The sequence below is a fragment of the Pteronotus mesoamericanus genome, unplaced genomic scaffold (genome assembly GCF_021234165.1).
Source record: "Pteronotus mesoamericanus isolate MK-2021 breed Mesoamerican mustached bat unplaced genomic scaffold, CSHL_Meso_final contig_20, whole genome shotgun sequence".
Taxonomy (NCBI): Eukaryota; Metazoa; Chordata; class Mammalia; order Chiroptera; family Mormoopidae; genus Pteronotus; species Pteronotus mesoamericanus.
Window position 1 is genome coordinate 3264202 of NW_026555085.1, and position 26373 is coordinate 3290574.

The following is a 26373-nucleotide window of genomic DNA, read 5'->3' on the forward strand; positions in this document are numbered from 1 at the left end:
AGCATTCCAGGTTGAGGGACAGGCAAATGTGTAAAAGTTGAAGGCATTCAGAGCACCTTCCTGTGGGGTCACCTGTGAAGTCATATGTGAATGTTGTGGAGACCACTCCTCTGTCCCTGTTCGGTCTTGGGGAGGGGTTGGGGAGTGTCAAGATGAGCTAGAACCAGATCACATAAGCCCTGTTTTGCCACAAGGAGGGTCTGGCTTGTACTTAGCAGATGATGGTGATACTAAAACTGAAGAGTGAACAACCATTTCAACAATTAAAAAGAATTGTTCTGATATTTCAAACAATGGAACTTAGAAAGAATTGAGGCAAAACTGTTGGTCACAAGTCTGTAGTATATGACACCAAAATAAAGAGCTGCACGCACACGCTGCCCTCTTGTTGCAATATAGCCGTGATTTAGGTAACAAACGTTAAGAACCCAAGTTATCAATAGACGTGGGACTCTTTTGGAGTCCAAAGGCAAAAAATTTCCTGAAACCCACACAGGAGGATGTGGCTTTCTGGTAGGGTTTATTGATGATGTACAATTAAGGGGGTGCTCCTCTTGACTTCCCAGTGTCCCTTCTTTGTCTATCTTACCATGAAAGAAGTCCAATCTTGTCTTCAGTAGGGCCAAGATGAAGGCTGCTGCCCACAGTTTCTGCTCCATATCAAAGCACAGTCCAGGCCAACAGCCAGAGAGTTTAGTGTGTTTCCAGCTGCAGTGCATTGCTGTACTATGGTATTCAGGCTTTCTCCTGGAGGCCAGGGCCACATGGCTAAGGCTTCATGGCCATGAAGAGAACAGGTGCATGTACTGTGTGAGCGTGGGTCACAAGCAATAGAGAAGAGAGGAGGGAAGAGAGAGAGTGTGCGCGTGCTTCTCTGTTCCCCTGGGGTTATATTAGTTTGGGCTTGGGATGGGCCAGGAACTTTCTCAAAAGAACCAGTCAACTTCCCAAGTTTTTGCGGGCTTTGAATAGGTTTACACTCTCTAGTTAGACTAATAGGCCTCTATGGTCCAGCACCTCTCCCTGGGCCCCCCAACAATCTGGTGCTGGAGGCGGTGCGGGGGGAGGGAGGACTGTTTATCCCTGTGGTGGAGCACTTTGCTATAATCTCCTGGGGTGTGAAACTGCAACTTCCTGGTGAAGCAAACAGCCTCATGCTTTCCATTTTATTAGACATTAAGCTTAATGTCTAATTTTGAGCCCATTTTATTAAGCTCAATGTCTAGTTCCCTTTGCTCTCTTTCCTTTATCAATATCTAGCTGAACACTGGTGGTAACAAAGTTATGAAGAGAGGAGATGGGAGAATCAAATATTTGGATAATTTGGAACTAGAATCTAAAGAGCTTGGCTAGTGACTGGGAAGGTGAGGTGGAGGGTCAGGGATAACATCAAGGTTTCTAGATTGGCTGGCAGGGTGAGTGGTCAGTGATGGACTGAACTGAAAAAGAAAAAAAATGGCATAGAAGCAGATTCGATGAAGAGAATTCAGTTTTATGCATGACAAATTTGAGATGTCCATAGAACAGCCACACAGGGCATATGGGTACGGATTTCCACTTTGGGTTGAAGAACCTTCATTTGAGAGCCATCAACACAAATCTTGAAGCAGAGGTGGTGGATGAGATCACCCAAGTGAACTGCGCAGAGATGACTGGGGAGAGACACAGAATATAGTTTGCAAGAGTTCAAACCCAGACCTCACACCTGTCAGTGTCTAGGATCCGGTAAGGAGTATATAACTACACTAGGGATTTCCGACTGAGAGATTTAATAAAGAGAATTCATTACAAAGGCAAGAAGTGCAAAAGGGAAGAGTGGCTGGAGGTGCACATAGGAGAGAGGAACACCTGGAAATCAGAAGCTGCTGTTGCCAGAGCTGGAATCCATGTACACCTGCTGTTGCCCTAGGGCACACACTATCATAGTCCATTCTGGATCTACTGAAAAGCTGTCACCTCTAACAAGGCTGGATCATTGAGAAGGCACTTCCTCTGCCCAGCAGGCTAGAGTCCAGAATCACCTGTCCCTGCTGCTGCTGTAACTACCTGCTACTGCCAGTCAGTCAGAGTCTAGAAAGCAGGAAGCTTCTCAGTTTCTCCTGCCTTCTGAGCTTTCTCCTACTGACAGAATCTAACAGGAAGGCAAATGGCCAGGAGGGCTCAAAATACACACCTTGCAGAATCCTGGACTTAGCAGTCCAGGACATGGTATAGGCACTCACTGTCACAACTGCATGATAACCAGTACACTAAAATGTACTGACTTGTGAGAATCTGGCGGCAGCAGCAGGAGCATCTAAAGAGCTGGAACAACACAGAGTAAGCCAATTAAGAGAAATAGAGGTATTCTGTGAAGAAGGGCAAGGTCAGCATTATCAACTGCTACTCAGAAATCAAGGAAAGACTGAAAAGGGTCCTTTGGTTTGGTTATTATGAGATGGTTGACAGATTAATGGAGAGCAGTTTCAGTGTTGTAGTAGGAGTGACTCCAGATGGTCGTGGGCTGAAAAGTGGGAGGTGAGGAAGAAACTGTCAGCATATAGCTGCAAGTTTGATAGAGTAGAAAAGAGAAAGACAGAAGGGGTGGGGGAAGAACTAATGTGGCCACTAAGCAATAGAAATTAATCTGTTAATATGGTCCATCCATATTTCTGAGAATTTCAAAATACGTACTCCCTTTAGAAAAGCAAGTAACAGCAATAACAGCCCAAAACAAAGGCAACCCCATGACCTCCTGGATATTCTGAGACGTCGGTGGGGGTGGGAGTAGGCGGTGTGTGGCAGGCAGGGTGCCAGGGTTGGGGGAGGGTTTGAAAATCACTGTATTACACTCCAAAAAACAGAATCACATTTTCCCAGTGTCCCTCCCTTTGTGGACTAACCCATGTTAGTTGTTGTGGTGGGAAGATTCAGGCCCCTAGGAAAGTAAAGTCTGTGACATCACCAAGCTGGTAGGAGATATATGGCATACAGCCACCCAGGGTGACAGCAAACTTTTTCTGTGAAGGATCAGATAGTAAATAGTTTAGGCTTTGTGGGCCACTGTCTGGGTCATCACTCAGCAAGGCTTGCCAACAGCCCCAGGCAACATGTCAGTGAAAGAGCAAAGTGATGTGTCCTGTTTCTTCTCCCACTCCTTGGGCCTCTCCTTTGGTCTCCTTCCTGGACTACTTTCAGCTATTCTTTAAAATATTGGTGTCCGTGGAGTTCTGTTCTTAACCTTCTTTTTACCTAAGGACACTGATATTTAAAATTCATATAAGTTAGATACAAAATATAATTTTTTCAACCACTTAAAAATGTAAAAACCATTTAGTACTCGGGCCACATAGGAACAGACGGTGGGCTGGATTTTGCTCACAGACCGTAGTTTGCTGAACCCTGTTCTATGCCTGTAGTCAGAATTGGGGTGGGGGAACCAAAATAAACCCACCCTCCAAAGAAGAGCCTCATTAGCCCTTGGGAATGACAACTGGTTAATGAACACATTGTGTCCCAGATACAATGGACTGTTTGGAAGGAGGTCTAGATGGGAGGGCTGGGAAAACATATAGCAGATGCTGCAACTACTCTGGGTGGGAGGAACAAGGGAAAGCGTAGAGGGTGGACAAAGCCAGCATGAGAGTGATAACTTCTGTCACCAGGACAAGAGTGGGGTGCGGCTAATTACTTGTTCAAACACTAGTAACTACCTTTCCTTCTTCCTGTCAGGACCCTCCAACAACCTCATAATATCTTGAGGTTGATGCAGGCTACATACGGCACCAACCTCATGGCTCTATGGCCCTATAGGAGGAGGGTTCAGAGAAAGGACAATGGCTTCTACCCATCTTTCTGTCTGGGAGAGAGCTGTCCTCCAGCTCTCATCTTGATGCCAGACACATCACTTCTTCCCTGGATGCCACTGGTGCGTTTCAAGCTGCTACCGCAGTGCTGGAGCTCAGAGGGAGTGAGTGTGAGGAAGCTATTAAATCCTCACAGAAGCTCTTCAGTCTATCAGTGAAGTAGAGCTTGAAGATGCACTGGAAAAAAATCATTGATGCAGTTGAAAAGCAACCTGTCATCCACCATGATTGGACAGCGTGTAGTGGAAGCAGCAGTCCAGGAAGGCAGTCAGTCAGTAGGTGAAACCATAGAACATATTTTCAATATCATAGGAGCATTTGATATTTCATGCTTTGTGTACAATTGAAAAAAAAAAAAACAACTTCTCCCTTTATTCTGCACCAAATTTATTTGGAACAGCGAGAGATAAAGCAGAGCTGTTTCGTGAATGATACACAATTTTGCACCAGAGGACCCAAAGACATGAACTGTTTATTCCTCCAGTGATAGGTTCTCACCCTGATGAAAGTGGAAGTGAATTCCAGCTTAAAACAGTAGAAACCTTATTGGGCAGTATGACGAAAATTGGAGATGTAGTTGTTCTTGGAATGGTAACACAGTTAAAAGAGGGGAAAAATTTTTTTGGAAGATCCGACGGAAACAGTACAACTGGATCTTAGTAAAGCTCAGTTTCATAGTGGCTTATACAGAGCCTTGCTTTGTATTAGCCGAAGGCTGCAGATCAAGTGTTTCATGTCAATGTCTTTGGATTTCCACCCACTGAACCCTCTACTAACTACTAGGGCATACTATGGAAAATATTAATTTTTTTGGAGGGCCTTCTAATATATCTGTAAAGACTTCTGCAAAACTAAAACAACTAGAAGATGAGAATAAAGATGCCATGTTTGTGTTTATATCTGATATTTGGTTAGACCAAGAAAGAAGTATTGGACAAACTTCACACCGTATTTTCTGATTATTCACCAGCACCTCCAACCTGCTTCATCCTATGTGGCAGTTTTCCATCTGCACCATATGGAAAAAATCAAGTTCAAGCTTTGAAAGATTCCCTAAAACCTTTGGCAGACAAAATACATGAATATCCCAATATTCACCAAAGTAGTCGTTTTGTGTTTGTACCTAGTCCAGAGGATCCTGGATTTGGTTCCATCTTACCAAGGCCTCCATTTGCTGAAAACATTACTAATGAATTCAAAAAAAAGAGTGCCACTTTCGGTTTTTACTACTAATCCTTGCAGAATTCAGTATTGTACACAAGAAATTATTGTCTTTCGTGAAGACTTAATGAATAAAATGTGCAGAAACTGTGTCCCTTTTCCTAGTAGTATTTTGGATATTCCTGTAATATCCAAGTCATGTAAGTTCAGTCTTCTTTATGAAACTATCTTACATGTTGTGTTAAATAAAATTTTGTTAAGCCACTTGATTACTTACTCTCATGTTTATTTATGGTTCAAAATAATTTGAATGTATTTGTCAGTAAGTTAGTATTTGTTACTAAGTTAGTGTCTCTCATTGAAGTATCCCCTAGGGGGCTGAGGAAAGCCCAGAACAGGCAGGAAATTTCACTGAAGCTTCCTGTTTAGCTTTTAAACTCATAAATCTTATATTGTATTTCAAAATATGTATTTTAATAAAATATTCATGTTTATTAAATACTTCTTGTGATATATCCACACAAAAAAAATGATCTCAAAAACAGTTTCATCAGTTTGGGAAAGTGATAATAGTGGGCAAAAGAGGAGCAAGGGAGCTGGTCTGGTCTACCAGGAACTATTTGCTTTGGTCTTCAGATACAAGTACATCTGGGAACAGCAGGATGACACCATAAACCCAGGAGGCCGCGGCTTTCTGACACTCAGCTCTCCCACCCCTTCTACTACTGCTGTTTTCTTCTTGGCGGAGCCAGATTTTCTCAAAGAGTCGTGGCAACCATCTCTCCCCTTAATCCTTAACCCTCCACAATGAAATTGTTCACTAGTATTTGCGTTGCTAAGTCAAGTGGACTCTGCATTCCCTGTAACATTTGACAAGGCCCTCCTTCGTAGCTTTTTGGCGTCCAGATCATACTCCCTGCTGGCAAGTCCTCCCATTTCTCTGCCATCTTCTTCTCAGTATCCTTCGTGGAATCCTTCCTTCAGCTACCCTTTAAGTATTGATGTTCCTGGAGTTTTGTCCTCAACCTTTTCTCTTACACCATACATGTCCTGAATGGCATTTACTCCCATATAACTTCCCTTTCCACCGACCGGCTGCAGTCGACCAAATCTAACCCTCCAGCTCAGCTCTGCTCTGTTCCCCACCGCTTACCCCCAATTGCCTGTAGGCAGCTTCGTTTGGGTGCTTTGCAACAGTTGTCCCCAGAAAAGTCTCCCCCAAGAAACTTTTTAATGTATTTTTTATTTTTAAATTTATTTCAAAATACAAAACATATTTACAGAATAATTATTGGCAACAACTTATTATATTTAATAAGGCTATTTTGGTTGTAAGCAATAGAAACCAATCCTAACTTAAATTTTAAAATGGCAATTTATTAGAAGGAAATTGAGCAAGCTCATGAAATCAAAATTATAGGGAAATAAGCTAGCCCCAGGAAGGGGAGCCACAGGGACCCGAGCACCAGGAGTTAGTTGCCATTAACATGCCTCGCCTTGTATTAGATGTGCATCTCCGATCAATGAGCTGTGACCAAGCACAATATCATCACCTCTGTGCATTAGAGCTATTTCCAGAGAAGGGAAAATCACTACAAACCAAACAACCACCTCAACACAGCTCTCTTGAACTCATGGCGTCCCAATTATGTGAGATCACCTGAGGCATAAAAAGGGGGTAAAATCTGCATTAATGCTCAGACAGCGTTTACCAAGTAACTGCCTGGGTGATATGTCATCTGCTTGATGATCCTGGTCTGTCACAAACCTTGCCACGAACTCAAAATATGATACGATCCAATGTTGATTTATGAATAGAAATATATTCCACTAATTGGTTTCCTTTGGATTTATGACTAAAAGAATATATTTAAAAATTCTATTAAAATTTTCAAACATACAAAAGAATAAACCCCTACATACTCTCTTAAGTTTCAACAATTTTCAACATTCTGAAAGTCTTCCCTTGTTTCATTTATTCTGTTGCATACCCCTTGTTCTGCAGTATTTTAAGCAAGTGTTGTCATTATATTGCACAGGAAATATTTCTAAGAATATCTATAATAGATGGTAACTTTCCTTTGCTGTAACTATACTATCACCAAAAACATTAAAAACAATTGCTTAACTTCATTTAACACAATGTTTTTTCCCCAATTATCTCAAAAATGCCTAAAAGATGTTTTAAATGAAAAGGAGTGTCTTATGTTTTCAAACTGTGCTTTCATTTCTTAAAAAATTGGTGTTTTCTATTTTATATTGTCTCATAAATCCCTCTTGATGGTTCAATAATGAATTCTAATAGACAAATTTAAGTTTAGCAAATACTACTCTGAATGCACCTCCATCTCAACATTTACAAAATTCATCACCTTCCCTTCCCAACATGTTCCAAGTCTTATTTTCCAGAACTTAATAACTGTCCAGTCAATTATCTAAGGTACAAATGAGTCAACCTTGATTTCATCTTTCTCAAAACTTCTCATCCCATTGTATACCAATTCCTATCAATTCTACCTCTTCAACCCGTCTTAAATCTGTCCTACTTTTTCTTTCCATTCCCAATGGTTCAGTCATTGGTTTGTTCCCTGGATTACTGCGACTTTCTCATAGTTGGTCTGTCTCCAAACTTATTATTTTCCAGTGCTGCTAAAGGGGTATTTTTATTATGCATATTCAGTCGTATCATACTTTTCATGTGGATCCTATTTAACCTATTTCTATATTCCTTTGAGACAGAATCTCACCTCCCTCAGGAAGCCTTCTCAGAACTGAATAGAGGTCAGTGCGTGGTGTCTTCAGTGAACACAGCACCCTGGCCTGCCATCACCATCATTATCTCTTTTATTTTTGTCTGCTTCAATCACCTCATCCCCACTGCAAGGACCTTAAGGGGATCATGTCATATTCTTTTTTACATTCTCAGCATCCACCAAGAAGGCCCACCAAGTGACTGCATATCAGATGAATAGATGAGCTGCTGGTTACTGAAGGTGCTGAAGCTCAGCCTGGAAGCTTTCAAACTTTTGCAGGGATGTCTAACCTGAGGCCCGCGGACCATATGCGGCTCAGAATGGCTATGAATGCGGCCCAATACAAAATCATAAATTTACTTAAAGCACTATGAGATGTTTATGTGATTATGTGTCACAATGTATTTAATGTGTAGCCCCAGACAACTCTTCTTCCAGTGTGGCCCAGAGATGCCAAAAGGTTGAACACCCCTGCTTAGGAACAACAGAGACACCCTTCTAAAAGAGATTTCAACAGTAAATCTTACCAGGAATGTCTCTGGGCTACTCTACAAACACCTTCACCCCTACTGCCTTCCCATTTCATCCCACCATTCTTCCCATTCCATTCTAGGTCCTTCCCAACTGTCACTTTCTTCCTAGTCCCTGCCACCTCTTACTTCAGAGCAAACCTAGCCACCCAGCTCCCACATTCTCCTTCACTCCCAGCTCAGTTTGTACATACCCATATTCATCGTCTCCTTTAAGCTACATTACAAGCAGTAGTGATCCTCTCAACTGATCTACAAAGCTGGGACTTATTATCCTCACTATATAAACAAGAACTGTGGCTCAAAGAGGTTCATTCATTTATTTAGCAAATATTTATTGACCACCCTCTATGTACCTGGAAGTATGTGGACACCAGACATCTACAATGAAACTTAAAATCTAAAGAAAATAAAGAGACATTAAACAAGTAAACATAAAAATCTATAAAAGCAAAGTGTACCCTTGACCGGTGTGACTCAGCTGGTTGGGTGTCATCTTGCAAAGTGAAAGGTCGCCAGTTTGATTCCAGGTCAGGGCACATGTCTGGGTTGCAGCTTTGGTCCTGTCAGAGAATGAGCAAGAGGCAAACCAATTGATGTTTCTCTTTCCCCCTCCCTTCTCCTCTCTAAAAAGAAATAAAATCTTTAAAAAAAAAAAAAAGCAAATTGAAAAAGGTACTATGAAGGAAATAAAGTATGATTTCCTAAGAGAGTACCTGGAGTTAGGAGTCTCCTGATACTGACATGGGATCTGAAGGGTGAGTAGGAGTTAGTCAGGCAGAGTGGGAAGAGGACACCAACAGAGGGAACAGCATGTGTAGACCACAAGGCAGGAAAGGGGCTGGCTTCTTCCAGGAAGTGAGGGAAGACCCATGTGGCTGCAGCATAATTAGTGAGCTGGAGAGGACAGCAGATGAGGATGGAGGCATGCAGAAGCAAAGCCATGTGGGATCTTGTGAACCACAGAGGGTTCTGAGTGTAGTTAGTTCTGATGCTGCAACCACTTTATTCCTCCTGACCCCGTGCATGAACGTGTGCTAAGGTTGCTGGTTGACCCACCTCCAGTCTCTCCAAAGCCAATCCATGGTATACACTGTTGCCTGGTAAATATTCCTACAAAGGTAATTCTCACTTCTTCAATCAAGAAACTTCAAAATAGACCTTTCCTTTCTACTATACTCAGTCTAAATTATTTGGCATGGGTTGCCTATACTCGAGTTCTATCCCCAGATGACAGAAAGTGCTTTCCAGTATCAGTAGTGAGCCCCACACCAGCTAGTGATTGTTCCCCTTTCTTCATTCTCCCACACCTATCTGCGGGGGGTCCTACTTCCTCATTAGTCAGAACAGAGGTTCTTATCCTACAGTCCACATGTCATAAAATTCAGGGGTCCATGAACTTTGATGGAATAAAAAAGTCACCTTATTTTCAATAGTATCTAACCAACTAAAATTTAGTTTTATAAATGTAGACAATATATCTTTGTAGTACTAACATTATGTCATCATCAATAGAAATCATCAATTAATATTTTTGTATCACATAAACAGACATCTCAAAATATTTCTACAATTATGGAAGTTGTTAGACCTGCCAGTAAATCATTTTATTTAATGTGCGAATTGAGAAACACATGTGCTGTATTAATAAAACTCATATTAGTATATCATATTTCTTTAAATATTTTGAATTTTGAAAATTGTATATTTTATTTATGCAGTTACAAGTATTACTGTCGGACAAGGTCAAAAGGTGCTACCAAACTGCCAAAGACATCCATGGCACAAACACACTTAAAAACTCATTCATCAAACGTCAAGTCCTCACTAGAGCCCACTCGTGTTCTGTCTTACTCATATTACGTTGTTCTGCTTTTCCTTCCTGTTTGATGCTCTTCCATTGGTTCCACTTCCTATTCTTGCTCCCTGGGGAGCTACCTCAAAGCTCAATCCCTGACTCACAACTAAATTCTGTCCCATACTTCCTCCCTTATAAATCTCACCTACTAACACAACTAATTCAAACACTGCCTCAAAGATGACTCCCAAATCTACCTCTCCCTTTTTTTCTCCAACTTCAATCCTAGATCTTAAACTACCTGCAATGTTCAGCAACCAGAATAACATGCCCATGCCATCTGGGGGCAAACTGCCTGGATTCAAATCCCAGCTTTGGTCACTTACTAATAGTGTGACCATGGACAAATTATTTAACACCTCTTGCTTCAGTTGCTTCATTTGAAAAATGGGGGTGATAACAACAGTACCTACATCATAGGATTATAATGATTAGGAAAGTTAATACATGTAAAGGACTTATAACAGGGCTTGATTCATTTCAAGTACTTAACAATGTTAGCTATCACCAGTCTCATCTCCCTCCAACCTGATATTCTCATTTTGTGGGTTTTTAAAATTTTTTATTGAATTTACTGGGGTGGCAATGGTTAATAAAATCACATAGGTTTCAGGTATACAATTCTGTAACATCATCTGTGTATTGTACTGTGTGTTCACCACCGAAGTCAAGTTTTCTTCCCTCGTCATTTATCCCCCCTTTACCCTCTTCATTTTGTGTTTATTAACAGGTATAGTGTTAGTTACTAGGGATATGAAGATAGAGTTCCTTCCTATGACATAATCCTGATTAAGTCATTGCTCAAAAACTTCTAGTGGCTTCCCACTGAGTCCTAACTTAACAACACTAGAAATCCTTCACAATACCACCTCAAATAAATTTACCTCCTGGTATTCTCTCCTACTGCTTTAGTCCTTGTAGCTTATATTCTCTTCTGGCCAGACTGGACTTCACTGCTTTCTGTAAAAAAGACCTTTGCTGTACTGCTTCTGTCTTTCCTCATACCACTCTAATGTCTCAAATATGTATTTGAAAGCAATGACTGTCTTACTATGATTATTTCCCCAAAACTATGCATGGTACCCCATAAACATATACATTACAATCTTACCTAAGTCATGTACTCACTTAAGCATCAATTTCCTTCAACATTTTGCTTACTTTGTGAGCACCTCATACAGGCTGGGTACTATGCCAGGAGCTAGGAATATATACTGAAAAAAAACAACAACAAGATGGCCCTGTTCTCAAGATCAAAGTCTCATAAAGGAGAGCAAAATGTAATCACATAATTGCCATTCACTGTGAAAGGTACAGTAATAGGGACACCAGGGAATAAGCAGTCAGCTCAATCTGGGAGGCAAGAGGAGGCTTTTGAGATACTTTAGGGACTGAAATGGATTGGGAAAAGCCAATTAGACTGCAGTATGTGTTAAATACATAGGCATAAAACAATGATGTCTAGGAAACAGTTCATTATAGCTGGAGTATAGGATACAAGAGAGAGTGGCTAGACTCAAGACTGAAGAGGTAGGTAGACCTTTCTGTCAAGCACAGGAATTTGGACTTTATTTCATAGGCAACGAGGAATTAATATAAGGTTTAAACAGTAACACAAGGCCAAAGTTGTACTTTGGACACCTCCCTCCTAACAGTACTGCGGCAGAGGCAGAGAGCAAAATCCAGGGCAGCACTGTTCAACAAAACTTTCCGCAATGATGGAAATGTTTTATACTGCGTGCTGTCCAATATGACAGCAATTAGCCAGCCACATATGGCAATGAGAACTTGAAATGTGGCCAGTGCAACTGAGGAACTAAAGTTAACATTGTATTTACTGTTAACTTAAATAGTCACATGTGGCTTAGTGGTCACTGAATTGAACAGCGCTAGAAGTAAGAAAAATCAGTTAGGAAGCTGTTAATGTAGCTCAGGTGATAGGATAACGACCGAGTGTGATTCAATGGGTATTTTAGAGGCAAAATGATAAGTTTAGTAGATATAAAGCTGTAAGAAAAGACATCAAGAATGGGCTCCCAGATTCCAGGCATTGTGGCTTAACAGCTGCCATTCACAAGTAGCCTGGGTAACGTAGGATCAAATCTTTCATGCATACAGATCACATCAATTTTGAACAGGCTGAAATGTCTAGGGTTATCCAAGTGGCAATATTTAGTAGCAAGTTAAGCTCAGGAGAGTTGTCTGGACATATTTGAGAATTTGTGTCACTGAGTGAAATTACTTAGAGAAGATGAACAAAACTAGAAATAAACTGAAGCAAAATCCTGGCAAACATCAACACATAGAAAGGAATAACAGAGAGTACATGAGGAGACCGGAGAGGAACAACTGGACAAGTAGGGAGAGAAACATGTGAAACTGGTCACAGAAATCAAGGGTGCTGAGAATTTCAGGAAGGAAGCATGATCAAGTGTCAAACGCTTTAGAGAGCTGGTTAAGGAAGGTAAGAACTGAAAAGTGCTTCCTGCTCTTACCAGTTAGGAGTTCCTTGGTGACATTTGCCGGAAGAGTTTCAGTAGTGGAATAAAGGGGCAGAGAGGAAAATTTAAGTAATTTCAGGTGTTGGCTGTGCAGAGGCGCTGAGAAGTAAGACAGTCTACAAGAGGATACAATAGTGATAAGGTTATTTTTTTTCCCTTTTTTTTGGACTGGGAAACTTGTAGAATGAAAAAGTTAAAAATGCCAATTGGTAGAAAATGAAGGATAGCTTCAGAGCAAAAGATAAGGTCAACCAGGTCAAAAGGAAAGGAATTTCCCTACACAGAAATGAGGACTTCTAGTGACAGACATGGCCCTGTTTCTGTTGTTACTCGTGGGGAGTGAAGGGGTTGCGGACTACAAAGCGAAAATTTTAACTATGTTCAGGGTCAAGGGAGGAATTATTGTCTATGAACAAGTAAAAGGTCTGCTTTAAGTGGCAACTCAATCACTGTAACATCCCTAGATTAGATTTTTATGGGATTGACTCAAGGTCAAGAGTTGCGGGCAAAGCCTTAGGGAAAACTATTAAGAGTTTTAACTTAAATGGTTGAGCACGAGATGAGTAAAGTAATAAAAGTGATGAGAAGGCTGGTAAATTTGGCAGAAGATAGAACAGTCCAAGGCTTAGCAGGTCTCAATGAAGTAAGGAAGTTTTCCCCGAAGTTCGGGGAAAACGAGAGATTGTAAAGCAAAGAGGCGAAATAAAAAGCCCACACCTGGCGTTGGCACATTTCCCCGCGGCAAGCACCACGAGGGTGACCAAGTCCCTCTCACGCTGCAAACCCTCACATCTCCAAATCAAGGCTCCATTCTCCTTCACTGACTACAGCTCCGCGGCTTGCATTTTCGCTGGACCCAGCCCAAACGCGTGCAGCTGCACCTGATACCTGCGGAGAAGGCATCTAGTCAAGCCACCCCGGAAGGTTGCGGGTACCAGGGAATAGCCCAGAGAGGTCAGAGGTCAGAGGTCCCAGGTCCATGCGCCTCGCCCGCTTCCGCCCCACGCACCCAGCGCCTTCAACGCGCCGCCGGAGCTGCGGTGCCAGCCCCGACGCCTGCGCTCTACTACTTCCTTCGCGGCCTCCAGCACTCCTTTCCCCTGCCCCAAGCTGGTCACACCATTGCGCCTGCGCAGTGCAACGTTTCCGGGCTGCGGCAGCCTAGCTGAACCCGTTAGGAGAGGCGTTGAGGGGCGGGGACAAGGTCAGCGAAAGCAGGATGGGAAGCCGTGGATTATAGAGAAGCAACGGCATTGTAACGCTCTGAGTCTCTGGGAATGGACTAGGTTCATGCAGTTCCCTTGGTCCCTCGGACGACCCCCAGAAACCTTCGGAAAACTGTCTGCCCCACGGACGGGGAGGAGTGAAATAGCTAGCACGTGACCCGGCTCACCCAATCTGGGTGTTGCTTACGTGGCCTCGCGGCCTCGATGATTTCCCCACCCCACCCCACTCGTTGGGGAAGGGAGGGGCTGGGGGCTACGCCCCCTCCCCCAACAGCTTCAGTTTCCGGGGTGGGGGGGTGACACCCCGGATTACATTCTCCCCCCGCACCGAGCCGAGGGTAACGTTGGATCCCCTTTGGATGGTTCCAGGATCCAGGTAAGAAGGAGCCCTTGGAGGGTTATTTTGCCAGTCATTTACGTGCTTAACCAATGGTGGGGAGTCCGGGAGGGAGATTCCTGGGGTTCAGAGTAGAATCCTGAGGGTGGGTGTGTCCTTCAAGTATTTCACAGTCAGTGAATGGGAGCGTGAAGAGGGGCGAGAGGGAGAGGGCAACTCTGATGGGGGAGGGGAATGGCCAACTTCAGGCCTCCATACCAATAGGAGGGCAAAGGGGCCTGGGGCGCTGTGCTCCCACCCCCGCCAATTCCCTTCATCCCCGACGGATACGGAAACCCGGAGCCAGGTGAGGTTTTCCTTTTGGCGGCCGGGGTCGGGGGTGGGTGAGGGGGGGAAGCGAGACCTAATGGGCTGAGTGGAAGTGGTGACTGTAATTCGTACTCACGGGTGTGAGGGGCTAGAGTGGGCAGCCTGGCGTGCGAACTGAGATTTTTCCCAGGCGCCCACTCCCTGTCTCCACAGACTCTAGAAAGAGCATTTCTGTGCTTCCTTTGTGTCAGCGGTAGGAAGCTCGCAGTCGTCATTTGGCATGCTGGAGGTTACGCTTCGAGTTACTTATCGAAATTGTGTGCATTCACATGGACACGACCTGTGGAGCTTTCTGCACAAACCTTCGTTGCCCCGTTGGGATCTTAGGCTGAAAGCTCGGAGTCTGCTTGGGAGCAGACAAGAGGCCCAAGGTGGGTGCAAGGGAGGGCGTCTGGAACTGGAAGAAGTTAGACTTAGGACCTGGGAGGATTTCACAGATCACAAGGTTTCGGGTTTCTCCAGGGTGGTGTGTTTCGCCTCTATTCCCTTCCCCCATTCCTAACAGTTTTCTACTTGTGTACAGCGGGGGTGGGAACGGAAAGGAGGAAAGAGTTACTTTTCCAAATTACTGAGTAGCTGTAGCCTCCTGTGTGACTTCTGTGGGGGAAGGGAGGTTTGGGAGGAAGAAGGATAGCAGTGATTTTCCGCAATTCAGGGAAACCAGCCAAAGTAATGTCTAGCTGCCCTTTCGCTTTCTCTAAGGCCCATAATTTTCACAATCTCTAAATTTTCCTTTCTTGGCTGGTCTCTGTGCAGACTTGTATGGTCCCGGGTGGAGAAAAGCAGATTTGAGAGGCTGGGCCACTGAGGAAGGGGAGGCTTCTGCAAAGTTGCTGTGTCATTGACTATGTCTGCTGCAGCGGCGGGCCCGCATGTACTTTTGAGACCGAGGCCTGATCCCTGGCGGAAAGAGGGACAGCGAATCTGCCTTCCCGGGGCGCATTCCCACCCCACCCCCGCCCCCGGGGTTTGTCTAACTCGGGAGGTCGTGAAGGCAGGAGATTGACGGCCATTTTAGACGCAGTAACGAGGTTGTGGCTCAAGAACAACTGCAGAGAAGGGTGATGTGGTTGGAGCTCAAGGATCTAGGTCATCAGAAGCCTTCCAAGGCGAAGGAGTTCTTACATTCGTTGACTTGCTTTAATTTCCTTTCTGATTATGCAATGTTTTCCTTGGTATCCAGAAAAGGGAAATGGGGTGTATTTACTCTCCCGCAAGGGGACAGGGAGCCCCAGAGATGGCTTTAGAGATCCTGACCTTGTGCTCTGGCTCTTCTTTAGTCATCCGTAGTCTAACCATAATCAGATAAACAGATTGGAGGGAGGGGGCGAAACTGAGTTCCCAAAATGGCTTCTGCCCCTCCTCGGAGGCGGACGGCCCGCGGGGGAGGAGGGGAGAAGGGGATAGAAGGAGGGGGAGGGCTAGTGCGCGGTAGCGGCCGCCTCCTCCGCTTGCCCTCCTCCCTGGTGCTGACCGATGGACCAACCGCTCCGTGGGGAGGACTCCGGACCCTGGTGGGGGGATGGGGGCCCACTTGCCCCCCGCAGCAGTGGGACCCTAAGGGGGGTGCGGGCATGCCCTTGGAATGTGGGAGGTGGGCTACGTGGGGGGGAAGACCGAGTTCTCCGCAGCGCGGGGGGGTGATGTTCACACTCACTGGCGGGACTTGTGTTTTTCAGCTCTGAGGCAGACACCGGAATGAAATTTGGGGAGGAGGCGGGTTTCATAGGTATGTTTGCGGATTTTGCTCCCAATTCAGGGCTACCGAGGTTTTGTCGAGGAGGCAGGTATTTGTATTGATTACAAAGTATGAATGGGTACGGATCGGTCATGTGTTCAAGGTGTAAGCTTTTGGAACGTTTTCTAGGTTTGGTTACCTTCTTGATAGAAGCTTTGGGGAGTTTAAAGAATCAGAGGAGTGTTTTGCCTTTGCCTTTCGGTTGGTTGTGTGACCTGGGGAAGGGCAGGGACGATTTTAGAGACTCTAGCAAGCCTGTGGGTTTTTTGTGTGTTTGTTTTTTTTGTGTGTGTGTGTGTGTTTTGTTTTGTTTTTGTGTGGAACAGAGAGACTTTAGATTCCGTCTTCGGTACGTTCGGGATGCGTAGCTGTTCGCCAGAGTGCCAGGCCGTGGCTTTTAAGATGGCGTCTTCTCATTTCAGATTCTTCACCACAGCGGCCTCTCTGTCGAGAACCACCACTGGCCAAGCGACCTACAGCCACACCCTGGCGGGCCGAGGTTGGCTACGCCCACGCATCCCCCACCCGTCCTGCTGGTCTGACCTTTGGAGGAGCTACGAATGGCACGACCTGCCCCGAGCTCGGCAGTCGCCAGTCGCACCGGGCCTCCACGCCTGGGAAGACTTTGTTGGAAAGGAATATGGGGAGGAGGTGCTGCAACCTGCCAGCCTCCCTGTCTTCTTGGAGTCGCCGAACCACAGCGCAGCCAATTGGCTCAGTGATAATGGCGGATTGCCGTGTCCCTATGGGTCAATGCGGCACTCTTCTGCCTGGTGACTGACGCTTTGGAAATGAAGTTTATGACATAATGGCTTCAGCGGACCAATAGAAAATGCTCCCGCGGAGAGGCGTGTCTTCTGCTTCCACTGGACTTAAAGCGCGTGAGCGAGTGAGCGTACGCGCGCGGAGGGGGTGGGGGAAATCTCGAGCACGGTGGCGCGCATGAGCGGCGAAGCTCCGCCCCCCCACTGCTATTATATAAAGGGCTGGCGCGGAGCTCCGCGGCGCCATTTCGCGCTGGAGTGGAGCAACCTCTAGGACGGGCTGGAGGATTCTGCCTACTGATACAGAGCTCTCAAGTCGTCGGGGCCGCCATTACAATCCACGTCCATCCTCTTGGAAATGGCCTTCCTCTCGGCCTATGACTGGTCTTGGGGGACAGTACAGACCCCATAGAAGCCCCAGAAGCTCCCCTTTTTCGGGCCCCGCCCAGTCCTCGGAATCTGTCCACCCCCCCTCTACTCCGCCCTCGAGAGGATTTCAAAGATGGAGGCGGCGGCTCCCTAAACCACTTTTCCGTGTTCATCCGCCTCCATCGAAATCGAAACGGGACTTTGTCCACCCCGGATGGTCCCCGCAGGAAGAGGGGATCGTTGCAGACCATCATCGGACGATATTGACGACGGTGTCTGGGATCGGGGTCCTTCCTAGGGTTTGAAGAGTTCGTCTCGCTCGCCCACCTTTGCTGGGGCCGCCGCCATTTTCTCGCTGTCTGCCTCTTGTGGAGTGCGCCAAGCTGCCGGGAGCCTTCCGTGAAAACAGCGGAGGAGACTGCTTTCGTGCCTGCCCTGTGGGAAGGGGGGGTTGTCGCCTGGAAGGCAGGGCAGCGGCCCCCCCTATTACCTGGGTTATGCTGGACGGGGAGATAAGGGGAACCGAGACCACCCGGACTTGACGCGGCTAAGTGTAACGCCGGTTCCCCGCCGTCAAGATGCTGCAAAACGTGACTTCCCACAACAAGTACGTCGCCGTGAGCGGGAAGGGAACGTTGCGGGGCTGCGGCACGGGGGTGTGGGACGTCGGGTTCGAAGGGAATACAGAACCGACTCGAGCGCGTCGCTATTCAGTGGAGCGGCTGTTGACTCGGGGGCTCGCGGAGGGGATTGAGCGACGGTTTTGGAACCGTGGTACTGTCCCAGACTCTGCGTGTGGAGGGAGTAGAAGGTAGTCAATGTCTCCGTTGTTTTCCCCGTTGTGGCCCAGTCTTCACCGAGTCGGTCAGAGCTAGGTTGGTAGGGGAATGTACTGGGGAAGGATGACATTGATTGGGTAGGGGGTCTGATGTTTTGCGACGGTTTGCCCGAGTGTTCTTGGCCACATCCAAGTGTCCTACACGGTTGCCATGGTGACGGCTTCAGGGACTGGCAACGGGAATTCCCAGGGTAGGATAGAGGGATGATTGTTTTAGCCTGTGGGTTCTTGGTGTCTAGAGTAGGTCATTAAAGCCCTGCTTGTCTTTCAGGGAATGGGCCAGTTTTGTGTTGAGTGTGTGTGTGTGTGTGTGTGTGCGCGCGCGCGCGCACGTGGTTTGGGGAGAGGGCGTTTTTTGATAGCCTTGAGTTTCATGGTAAGGCGGGAGGTTGGAGGTGAGGATTCGTGAGTCCAGCTGTCTTCAGGTGTAGACAATGAGGTATCAGGGTAGTGATTTTAATCTTAGGCCCTGGGAAACACCTGGTCCTGAGGAGCATCGGAGAGAATGTAAACTTCAAGCACTGTTGGCCTTTGATCTCCAGAGTTGATACCACAGTGGAAACTGTTGTCGGAATGTTGTTTTTTTAGCAAGGTGTGGGGGAGGTCAGTTCCTCTTACGAGGGAACTTGCTGACCTTGAATGGGCAGCTCTATTTTCTGAGCCCCTTGGAGGAAGCAGACTGCATTTGCAAGAAATTTCTGGGAGCTGGCAACTGAGTTATTTCAGGCTGTAAAGTCCCAGGAATGGTGGTTATCGGATTTTTTTAGTGGGGGGGGGTATGGTGTTCTGTTATACTTCTGGTTCATTTTCTGCTTTGAAGTTAACTGTGTAGAGCTTGTGGAGGATGCTGATCTTTTCTGCCCAAATGGATTCCTAGCTGTCTCATCAGCATTTTTTGAAATTCTCCCTGTTTTGCTTCCTTCCTCTTCCCTCAGGCGCAACCACCAAGCCCCTTGTGAATGAGGTCCTCCTCTAGCTTGGGGCTTGAGTTTCTAAGCTCCACCCATTTTGCTTAAGTCTCTTCCCCATAAACCTGTGGTAATCCGTTATGTCGTGTAAGAAACCATTTGGGGGCTTTTTTCCCCTATGTTAAAAAAAAAAGTTGATAGAGCCCATTAGACTATAGGTGAGACCTACATAGGTGTACTAAAAATAAGAAAACAGAAAGTATGGCAGTAGGGACAAGAATCTCCCGTGATGTTTAAATACTGCTTGTGGTTAAACTTGTCCACCTCAGTAGGTCCCAGGCCTGGGTTTGTTGGGTATATAGTGTAAATTTTGCGCTCCCTAGTTGCTGTAAGATTACCATATCTAATTTTGTTTCCCATTTTCACAGGCTCCCTGGGGAGGGGAATGCAGGGTTACTGGGGCTAGGTCCGGAGGCTGCAGCGCCTGGGAAAAGGATTCGAAAGCCTTCCCTGTTGTATGAAGGATTCGAGAGCCCCACAATGGCTTCAGTGCCAGCCTTACAACTGACCCCTGCCAACCCACCGCCCCCGGAGGTATCCAATCCCAAAAAACCAGGACGGGTTACCAACCAGCTACAGTACCTGCACAAGGTAGTGATGAAGGCTCTGTGGAAACATCAGTTTGCATGGCCCTTCCGGCAGCCTGTGGATGCCGTCAAACTGGGTCTGCCGGTGAGTTGCAAAGTTGGAGTGGGGAGGTGTGGAAATGAATAAGAATGTGTGTGAGTGGGGTGGGCTGTTTAGTACAGGTGCTGCGGCCCCTAGGGATTTCCCTTCTTCCCCACCCCATAGGGCAGATAGCCACCAGATTACCATATTTCTGGATTCTTGATCCTTTATGATTGATCCATCCTTTTGCTGTCTTGGCATCTCTCATTGTGCCCTCCATGTGTCCTTCCTTAACTTTTGTGCCCTGGCTCCATTTTACAGATTCCCACCCCGGGTTGGGAGAGGACCACGGTGGCCAAAATTCTTAGCTTCTTCCTCTCCCTCATGCAGCCCATGGATAGCCAGCCCCAGAGGTAATGTCACAGGATGGGAGACCTTCCAGAGTGGGTGGGAGTTGGGTGGTTAGAGAAAGACAGTAAGGGGCCTCCTACTGGGTGTGAAGAATCCTATTCCACTTTTTTCTGTCCTGTAGTTTAATTGGGGCCGCAGTTTAGGGGACTTACGTACCTCTCTGACGTGGGGTATGTATATGTGTGTGTGTGTGTTGGGGTCTTTTGTTGCTTGGGAACAGAGGCATTTTTCAACTATCTCTAACTTAGGTTTGTTTCTGTTTTGTTTTTCTTTGCTTTTAGGATTATCACAAAATTATAAAGCAACCTATGGACATGGGTACCATTAAGAGGAGACTTGAAAATAACTACTATTGGGCTGCTTCAGAGTGTATGCAGGATTTTAATACCATGTTTACCAACTGTTACATTTATAACAAAGTGAGTTTTTCCTCTTTGTGTGTTCATTAGTAGATGGTGAGAGACTGCTTTTATTGCAAGATGTTTTAACTACTCGAAGTCCAAGTCTTTTACTATAGGAGGTAATTCTCAATAGTTAGCACCTACAAAATGAGTTTCAGAGGGTACCACTACACTAAGTGACACAGCTTCAAAAATCCAGAGTTAAAGATTATTTAAGTAGAACACTTTTCATACTTGGGGGTGGCCATGTTTGTCAGAAACTTGACGAGATCTGAATAGAGCAGGATCTGTTTTCCTCGTCAGATCTCCTTCCATTATTTCTGAGTTTTCTTCCCTTGTATTTTGAGCGACAGAGTTGGGAGAGAAAGTGGAAATTAGTGTACCAGTATAGGTAACTCTTAGTACTTGGTGACAAACCAGCTAAGGGAGTGGTGGTGATGATGCCTGGTGCTAGGAATTCCTTTGGGAAAGGGTTTATCCTTTGCTGATATTTAACACTTTTTTTCTGTAGCCCACTGATGATATTGTCCTGATGGCACAAACGCTGGAAAAGATTTTTCTACAGAAAGTGGCATCAATGCCACAAGAGGAACAAGAGCTTGTGGTGACCATCCCTAAGAACAGCCACAAGAAGGGGGCCAAATTGGCAGGTATGAAGAGTGGGAGTTTTGCTAATGGAGACTAAAAGATGGGAAAGATGATCAAACTAATCTTTTTTTCTCTTTTAGCACTCCAAGGCAGTATCACCAGTGCCCATCAGGTGCCTGCTGTCTCTTCTGTATCTCACACAGCCCTGTATACTCCACCTCCTGAGATACCTACCACTGTCCTCAACATTCCCCACCCATCGGTCATCTCTTCTCCCCTTCTCAAGTCCTTACATTCTGCCGGACCCCCGCTCCTTGCTGTCTCTGCAGCTCCCCCAGCCCAGCCCCTTGCCAAGGTATAGATCCATGGATTTCTTTTGGACAATGGGGAGGACAAGCTTGAATGAAGTGGACCTGAAGTAAAAGGCTTTTCCATCTCTTTTGCAGAAAAAGGGGGTAAAGCGGAAAGCAGATACTACCACCCCTACACCTACAGCCATCCTGGCTCCTGGTTCCCCAGCTAGCCCCCCTGGGGGTCTTGAGCCTAAGGCAGCACGGCTTCCTCCTACGCGTAGAGAAAGTGGTCGTCCCATTAAGCCCCCACGCAAAGACTTGCCTGACTCTCAGCAACAACACCAGAGCTCCAAAAAAGGAAAACTGTCTGAACAATTGAAACATTGCAATGGGATTTTGAAGGAGTTACTCTCTAAGAAGCATGCTGCCTATGCCTGGCCTTTCTATAAACCGGTGGATGCTTCTGCTCTTGGCCTGCATGATTACCACGACATCATTAAGCACCCCATGGACCTCAGCACTGTCAAGGTATCCACTGCATTGGGCAGATGGGATGCTCAGACAGTGGTTGGAGCCTAAGGATCAGTAAGAACTGTTAGTCACTTCCCCTTAGGGGGGCACACAGCAATCTTTGGTACTTAGTAATTTTAATTTTTACAGAATAGTAATGTGGCAATTGGGCAAGTACTTGATAAGAGCTTCTAATTTCTGGAGTTTGAAACTCTGTGGTGGGTTTTATATTCAGAGCAACACTGCTTATGCTAAGTCCTACTTAGTGAGGGTGTTCACTTAAAGGGAGTGAAGAGAAGGAGAGAGGCCACTGATCCTCCCATCACTTAGAGATGATTTCTTTTTTCCTAGACAGATTTTTTTTTCCTTCAACCCACCCAAATTCTTTTGACTTCAAACTTGAACCTTGGGGCACAGATCCTTAAAGTCATCCCCACTGTGCTTTTGAGAGGGCTGCTCTTGCTCTGTCTGGGGTTGGCAGGGAATGGTGAGTCTCCCTACCTACACAGCTTCTGATGCTGCCTCCTTCTGCAGCGGAAGATGGAGAATCGTGATTACCGGGATGCCCAGGAGTTTGCTGCTGATGTGCGGCTTATGTTCTCCAACTGCTACAAGTACAATCCCCCTGACCATGATGTTGTGGCCATGGCACGAAAGCTACAGGTGAGTGTCAAGGTTGGAGTTTGGAAAATAAATACATCGGGAGATTTTTTTGTTACCCACACTGCATATCTCAACATGAGGATCTCCTGATTTTTGTAGTTGTAAAATGGAGTTGTGTCACCAGGTGGCTGGGTATGATCGGTACTATTGCCCCAGCTTGAGGCAGACTCAAAAGTCTGCCTCTCTTTCTAGGATGTATTTGAATTCCGTTATGCCAAGATGCCAGATGAACCACTGGAACCAGGGCCACTACCAGTATCTACTGCCTTGCCTGCTGGCTTGGCCAAATCATCTTCAGATTCCTCTAGTGAGGAAAGTAGCAGTGAGAGCTCTTCAGAGGAAGGGGAGGAAGATGATGAGGAAGATGAAGAGAGTGAAAGCTCTGACTCTGAGGAAGAAAGGGCTCATCGCTTGGCTGAACTACAGGAACAGGTACTGGTCACTATTCAGTTTACTAAGAATTCATGCCTGAGTCCTTCCCCTGCCCCCTGTTTTTCCTCAGTCTTTTTAAATTGTTCTGCTTTTATGTGTTTTTCCCATTTCACATAATGATTCCTTTTCCTCTCTAGCTCCGGGCTGTCCATGAGCAACTGGCAGCCTTGTCCCAAGGCCCAATATCCAAGCCCAAGCGGAAGAGAGAGAAAAAAGAGAAAAAGAAAAAACGGAAGGCCGAGAAGCATCGAGGCCGAACTGGGGTAGATGATGACGACAAGGGCTCTCGGGCACCCCGCCTCTCTCAGCCCAAGAAGGCTAAGAAAGCGAGTGGCAGTGGGGGTGGCAGTGGTGCCGCACTAGGTCCCCCTGGCTTTGGACCCTCAGGAGGAAGTGGCACCAAGTGAGTCCTAACAGGGGAGGATGCTTTTTCCCATTCCTTGCAACATTTACTCCTAAGCCAGGAGTCAGCAAACATTTTATGTAAGTGGCCAGGCAACAGACACGAACTCTGAGGACCACAGGGTCTCTCTAAGCTACTCAACTCTTGACAGTACAGTGCAAAAGTAGCCCTAGGCAATAAAGATGTGAACGTGGATACATGTTCCAATAAAACTTCATTTACAAAAACAAGTGGCAGGCCAGGTTTGACCTGAGGACCATGGTTTGATCAACTCCTAATGTAAACCAGTGAGTCCATAATTGTTTTTTCTTGTTTTCTACGGTGAGGTGGGTTAGTAGAGCTTTAGGGAACAAAAGATATACTCATGCCAGCATACCTGTATTTAGTTGTCAAAGCCCAAAATGAATGTTAAGTGGTTCGCATTCCCTACTGTACTGCCCTAGCTCTGATTCATTTGCCTTAATGGAAAACCAAGCTGCATGCCTGGCAGGAAATCCAAAGTATTGGATTGGAACAGTGGGAACATGTTGGGAGAGGGTAAGGATGCTTCTCTAACTGAGAGGGGTTTTTTTGCCCATAGATTGCCCAAAAAGACCACAAAGATGGCCCCACCTACCCTGCCTACAGGCTATGATTCAGAGGAGGAGGAAGAAAGTAGGCCCATGAGTTACGATGAGAAGCGGCAGTTGAGCTTGGACATCAACAAGTTACCTGGGGAGAAGCTGGGTCGAGTTGTGCACATAATCCAAGCCAGAGAGCCTTCTTTACGTGACTCAAACCCAGAAGAGATTGAGATTGATTTTGAAACTCTGAAGCCATCCACACTTAGAGAGCTTGAGCGCTACGTCCTTTCCTGCCTTCGAAAGAAACCTCGGAAGCCCTACAGTGAGTATAAATCAGGTTCACCAATTTTTAAGAGATCCTGAGGATAATATAAGAAAAGGGGGTAGTAGGGTGTGCATACTTGATGGAATTACAACTGTTAGCTCCCAGGATGGTGTCCAAGAAAGGAAGTTGGCAACACCAGGGTGTAGAAACTAGGATGCTTACAGCAGTCTTAGTCCTGTTAAAATTCTTTTCCTAGCCATTAAAAAACCTGTGGGAAAGACAAAGGAGGAACTCGCTTTGGAGAAGAAGCGGGAACTAGAAAAGCGGTTACAAGATGTTAGTGGGCAGCTCAATTCCACCAAAAAACCCCCTAAGAAAGGTGAGTATCCTGTAAATCACTGCAAATTCACGGCATTCTCCCCTGCTGACTGCCTTGCCTTCAAAAACGGAGATCAAACTTTTACCACATCTTTAACCTTTAACACTGTTCTGCAGCAAGTGAAAAAACAGAGTCCTTGTCTGCTCAGCAAGTAGCAGTGTCACGTCTCAGCGCTTCCAGCTCCAGCTCAGACTCCAGCTCTTCCTCTTCATCTTCCTCCTCTTCAGACACCAGTGATTCAGACTCAGGCTAAGGGGCCAGGCCAGATGGGGCAGGAGGCTCCGCAGGACCGGATCCTTAGACCACCCTGCCCCACCCCTTCTCCCCTTGCTGTGCTGCTTCCTCATCTCACCCTCTCCCCCCCCAACCGTAGGAGGCTTCCTCATCTCACCCCTCCCCCCACTGTAGGAGAGCTGGCTCTGCAGGGGGAGGGATGCAAGGATACTTACTGGAGGAGGGACACAAGGGACAAAATAAGGTTCAGTTTCCAGCCCCATAGAGAGTGATCTCTTGGGCATAAATGGGGCATAGAAGCCCCATTCAAAATGTCTGGGACAGGACAGGTAGATGGTATTAGTGGGCAAAGGCCCTCATAGGGGGTTACCTGAGGCCATAGCTGCCCTGTTCACTTGTAAAGGCCCAGTTTTGAGGTTGGTTCTAATTTATTTTAAGTTAGGTAAGGCTGAGGGTTGTGGGGATGTGATCACTCTTGGCCTCCATGGAGAGGGAAGAAAGTGGAGCTCATTTTTTACGTTGACATTTTTTCTACTCTGTTTTTCCCCTTTCCTCAATTTGGGGCCCCTGGGGGTTTCTGTCATCTCCCCATTTGGTCCCCTGGATTGTCTGTTGATTCTAACTTGTAAATAAAGAAAGTATTATTCAAGTTTTGAGTTACCTAACATTTGTTTCTGTGGTGCTTTTAAAAAAAAAAAATGGTAGAATAGTCTGAGAATTTTGAGGTGAAACAAGTCAGAGCCATCTTGATGGATTGTCTTAGTTTTTCTAAAAACCTGTAGGCTGTTGATGGGGCCAAAGTAAATACATCTGTCCCTTGTAAAGTGAGTCCTTCAAAATAAACTTTAGGTTCATGATTTACTGTGGTTTAGATGAAGAAAAGCAAACCCTGGCTCATGCATTATTTAATCATGAGCTTAGAGCTCAAGACTTGGAGGAGGCTCCGAGATTTTCCTCTGCTTGATGGGTGTATGGATTGTCTCCTGAACACAGAAGGTGAGGGGGGTGGGAGGTGGCCAAATCATACATTCTTTAGGCATTGGGTATCTACCTTGAGAAGGCAGTTGTGCCTACTTTTGTAATTTGCTGCTTTGGTTTCAAACTAGACAAGAGTCCTGCATAGTTTATTAGTATGTTAATTTAGATCATTAACAGCAATTCTCACAAAGTTCAAATCACAAAAACCTCCATAAATCTAAACCTATGTCTTTCTCCAAGGGGGGAGGGGCCATGTAATTCAGGGAGCTGGGACATGTGGTTTTTGGAACTGGGTTTCACAGACTTAAAAAAGTAAGACATTTAGCTTAGTATAATGGGCTGTACTAGGAAATATCAATTCTGAAAGGCTATGAATTGGGAATGTAA

The 26373-nt window shown here is 45.8% G+C and overlaps 1 protein-coding gene and 1 pseudogene across 6 annotated transcripts; both read left to right on the forward strand.

Moving 5' to 3' along the window:
* Positions 1 to 3977: 3977 nt before the first annotated feature.
* On the forward strand, positions 3978 to 13817 carry LOC129067925 (DNA polymerase epsilon subunit 2-like; annotated as a pseudogene).
* A 66-nt stretch (positions 13818 to 13883) lies between these two features.
* On the forward strand, positions 13884 to 25657 carry BRD2 (bromodomain containing 2). 6 transcript variants are annotated; one of them, XM_054569186.1, is made up of 14 exons: positions 13884 to 14250; positions 14772 to 14951; positions 16741 to 18058; positions 19626 to 19929; positions 20559 to 20696; positions 21190 to 21328; positions 21407 to 21621; positions 21713 to 22087; positions 22604 to 22732; positions 22925 to 23164; positions 23302 to 23567; positions 24148 to 24452; positions 24652 to 24774; positions 24891 to 25657. In XM_054569186.1, the coding sequence occupies exons 3-14, from the start codon at positions 18030 to 18032 to the stop codon at positions 25025 to 25027; spliced, it is 2400 nt and encodes a 799-aa protein (XP_054425161.1). In that variant the 5' UTR covers positions 13884 to 14250; positions 14772 to 14951; positions 16741 to 18029; the 3' UTR covers positions 25028 to 25657. The 6 variants fall into 6 exon arrangements, with proteins under 6 accessions (XP_054425161.1, XP_054425159.1, XP_054425162.1 ...); XM_054569184.1 differs by lacking the exon at positions 14772 to 14951; XM_054569187.1 differs by lacking the exons at positions 13884 to 14250; positions 14772 to 14951 and adding an exon at positions 14465 to 14557.
* The last annotated feature ends 716 nt before the right edge of the window (positions 25658 to 26373 follow it).

Excerpts from the sequence above, each read along its gene's own strand:
- BRD2 (XM_054569186.1), top strand. The coding sequence starts at position 18,030 with ATGCTGCAAAACGTGACTTCCCACAACAA. Across the intron at positions 21,622-21,712 it reads CAGCCCAGCCCCTTGCCAAG|AAAAAGGGGGTAAAGCGGAA; the intron begins GTATAGATCCAT and ends TCTCTTTTGCAG. Across the intron at positions 23,568-24,147 it reads TCAGGAGGAAGTGGCACCAA|ATTGCCCAAAAAGACCACAA; the intron begins GTGAGTCCTAAC and ends TTTTGCCCATAG.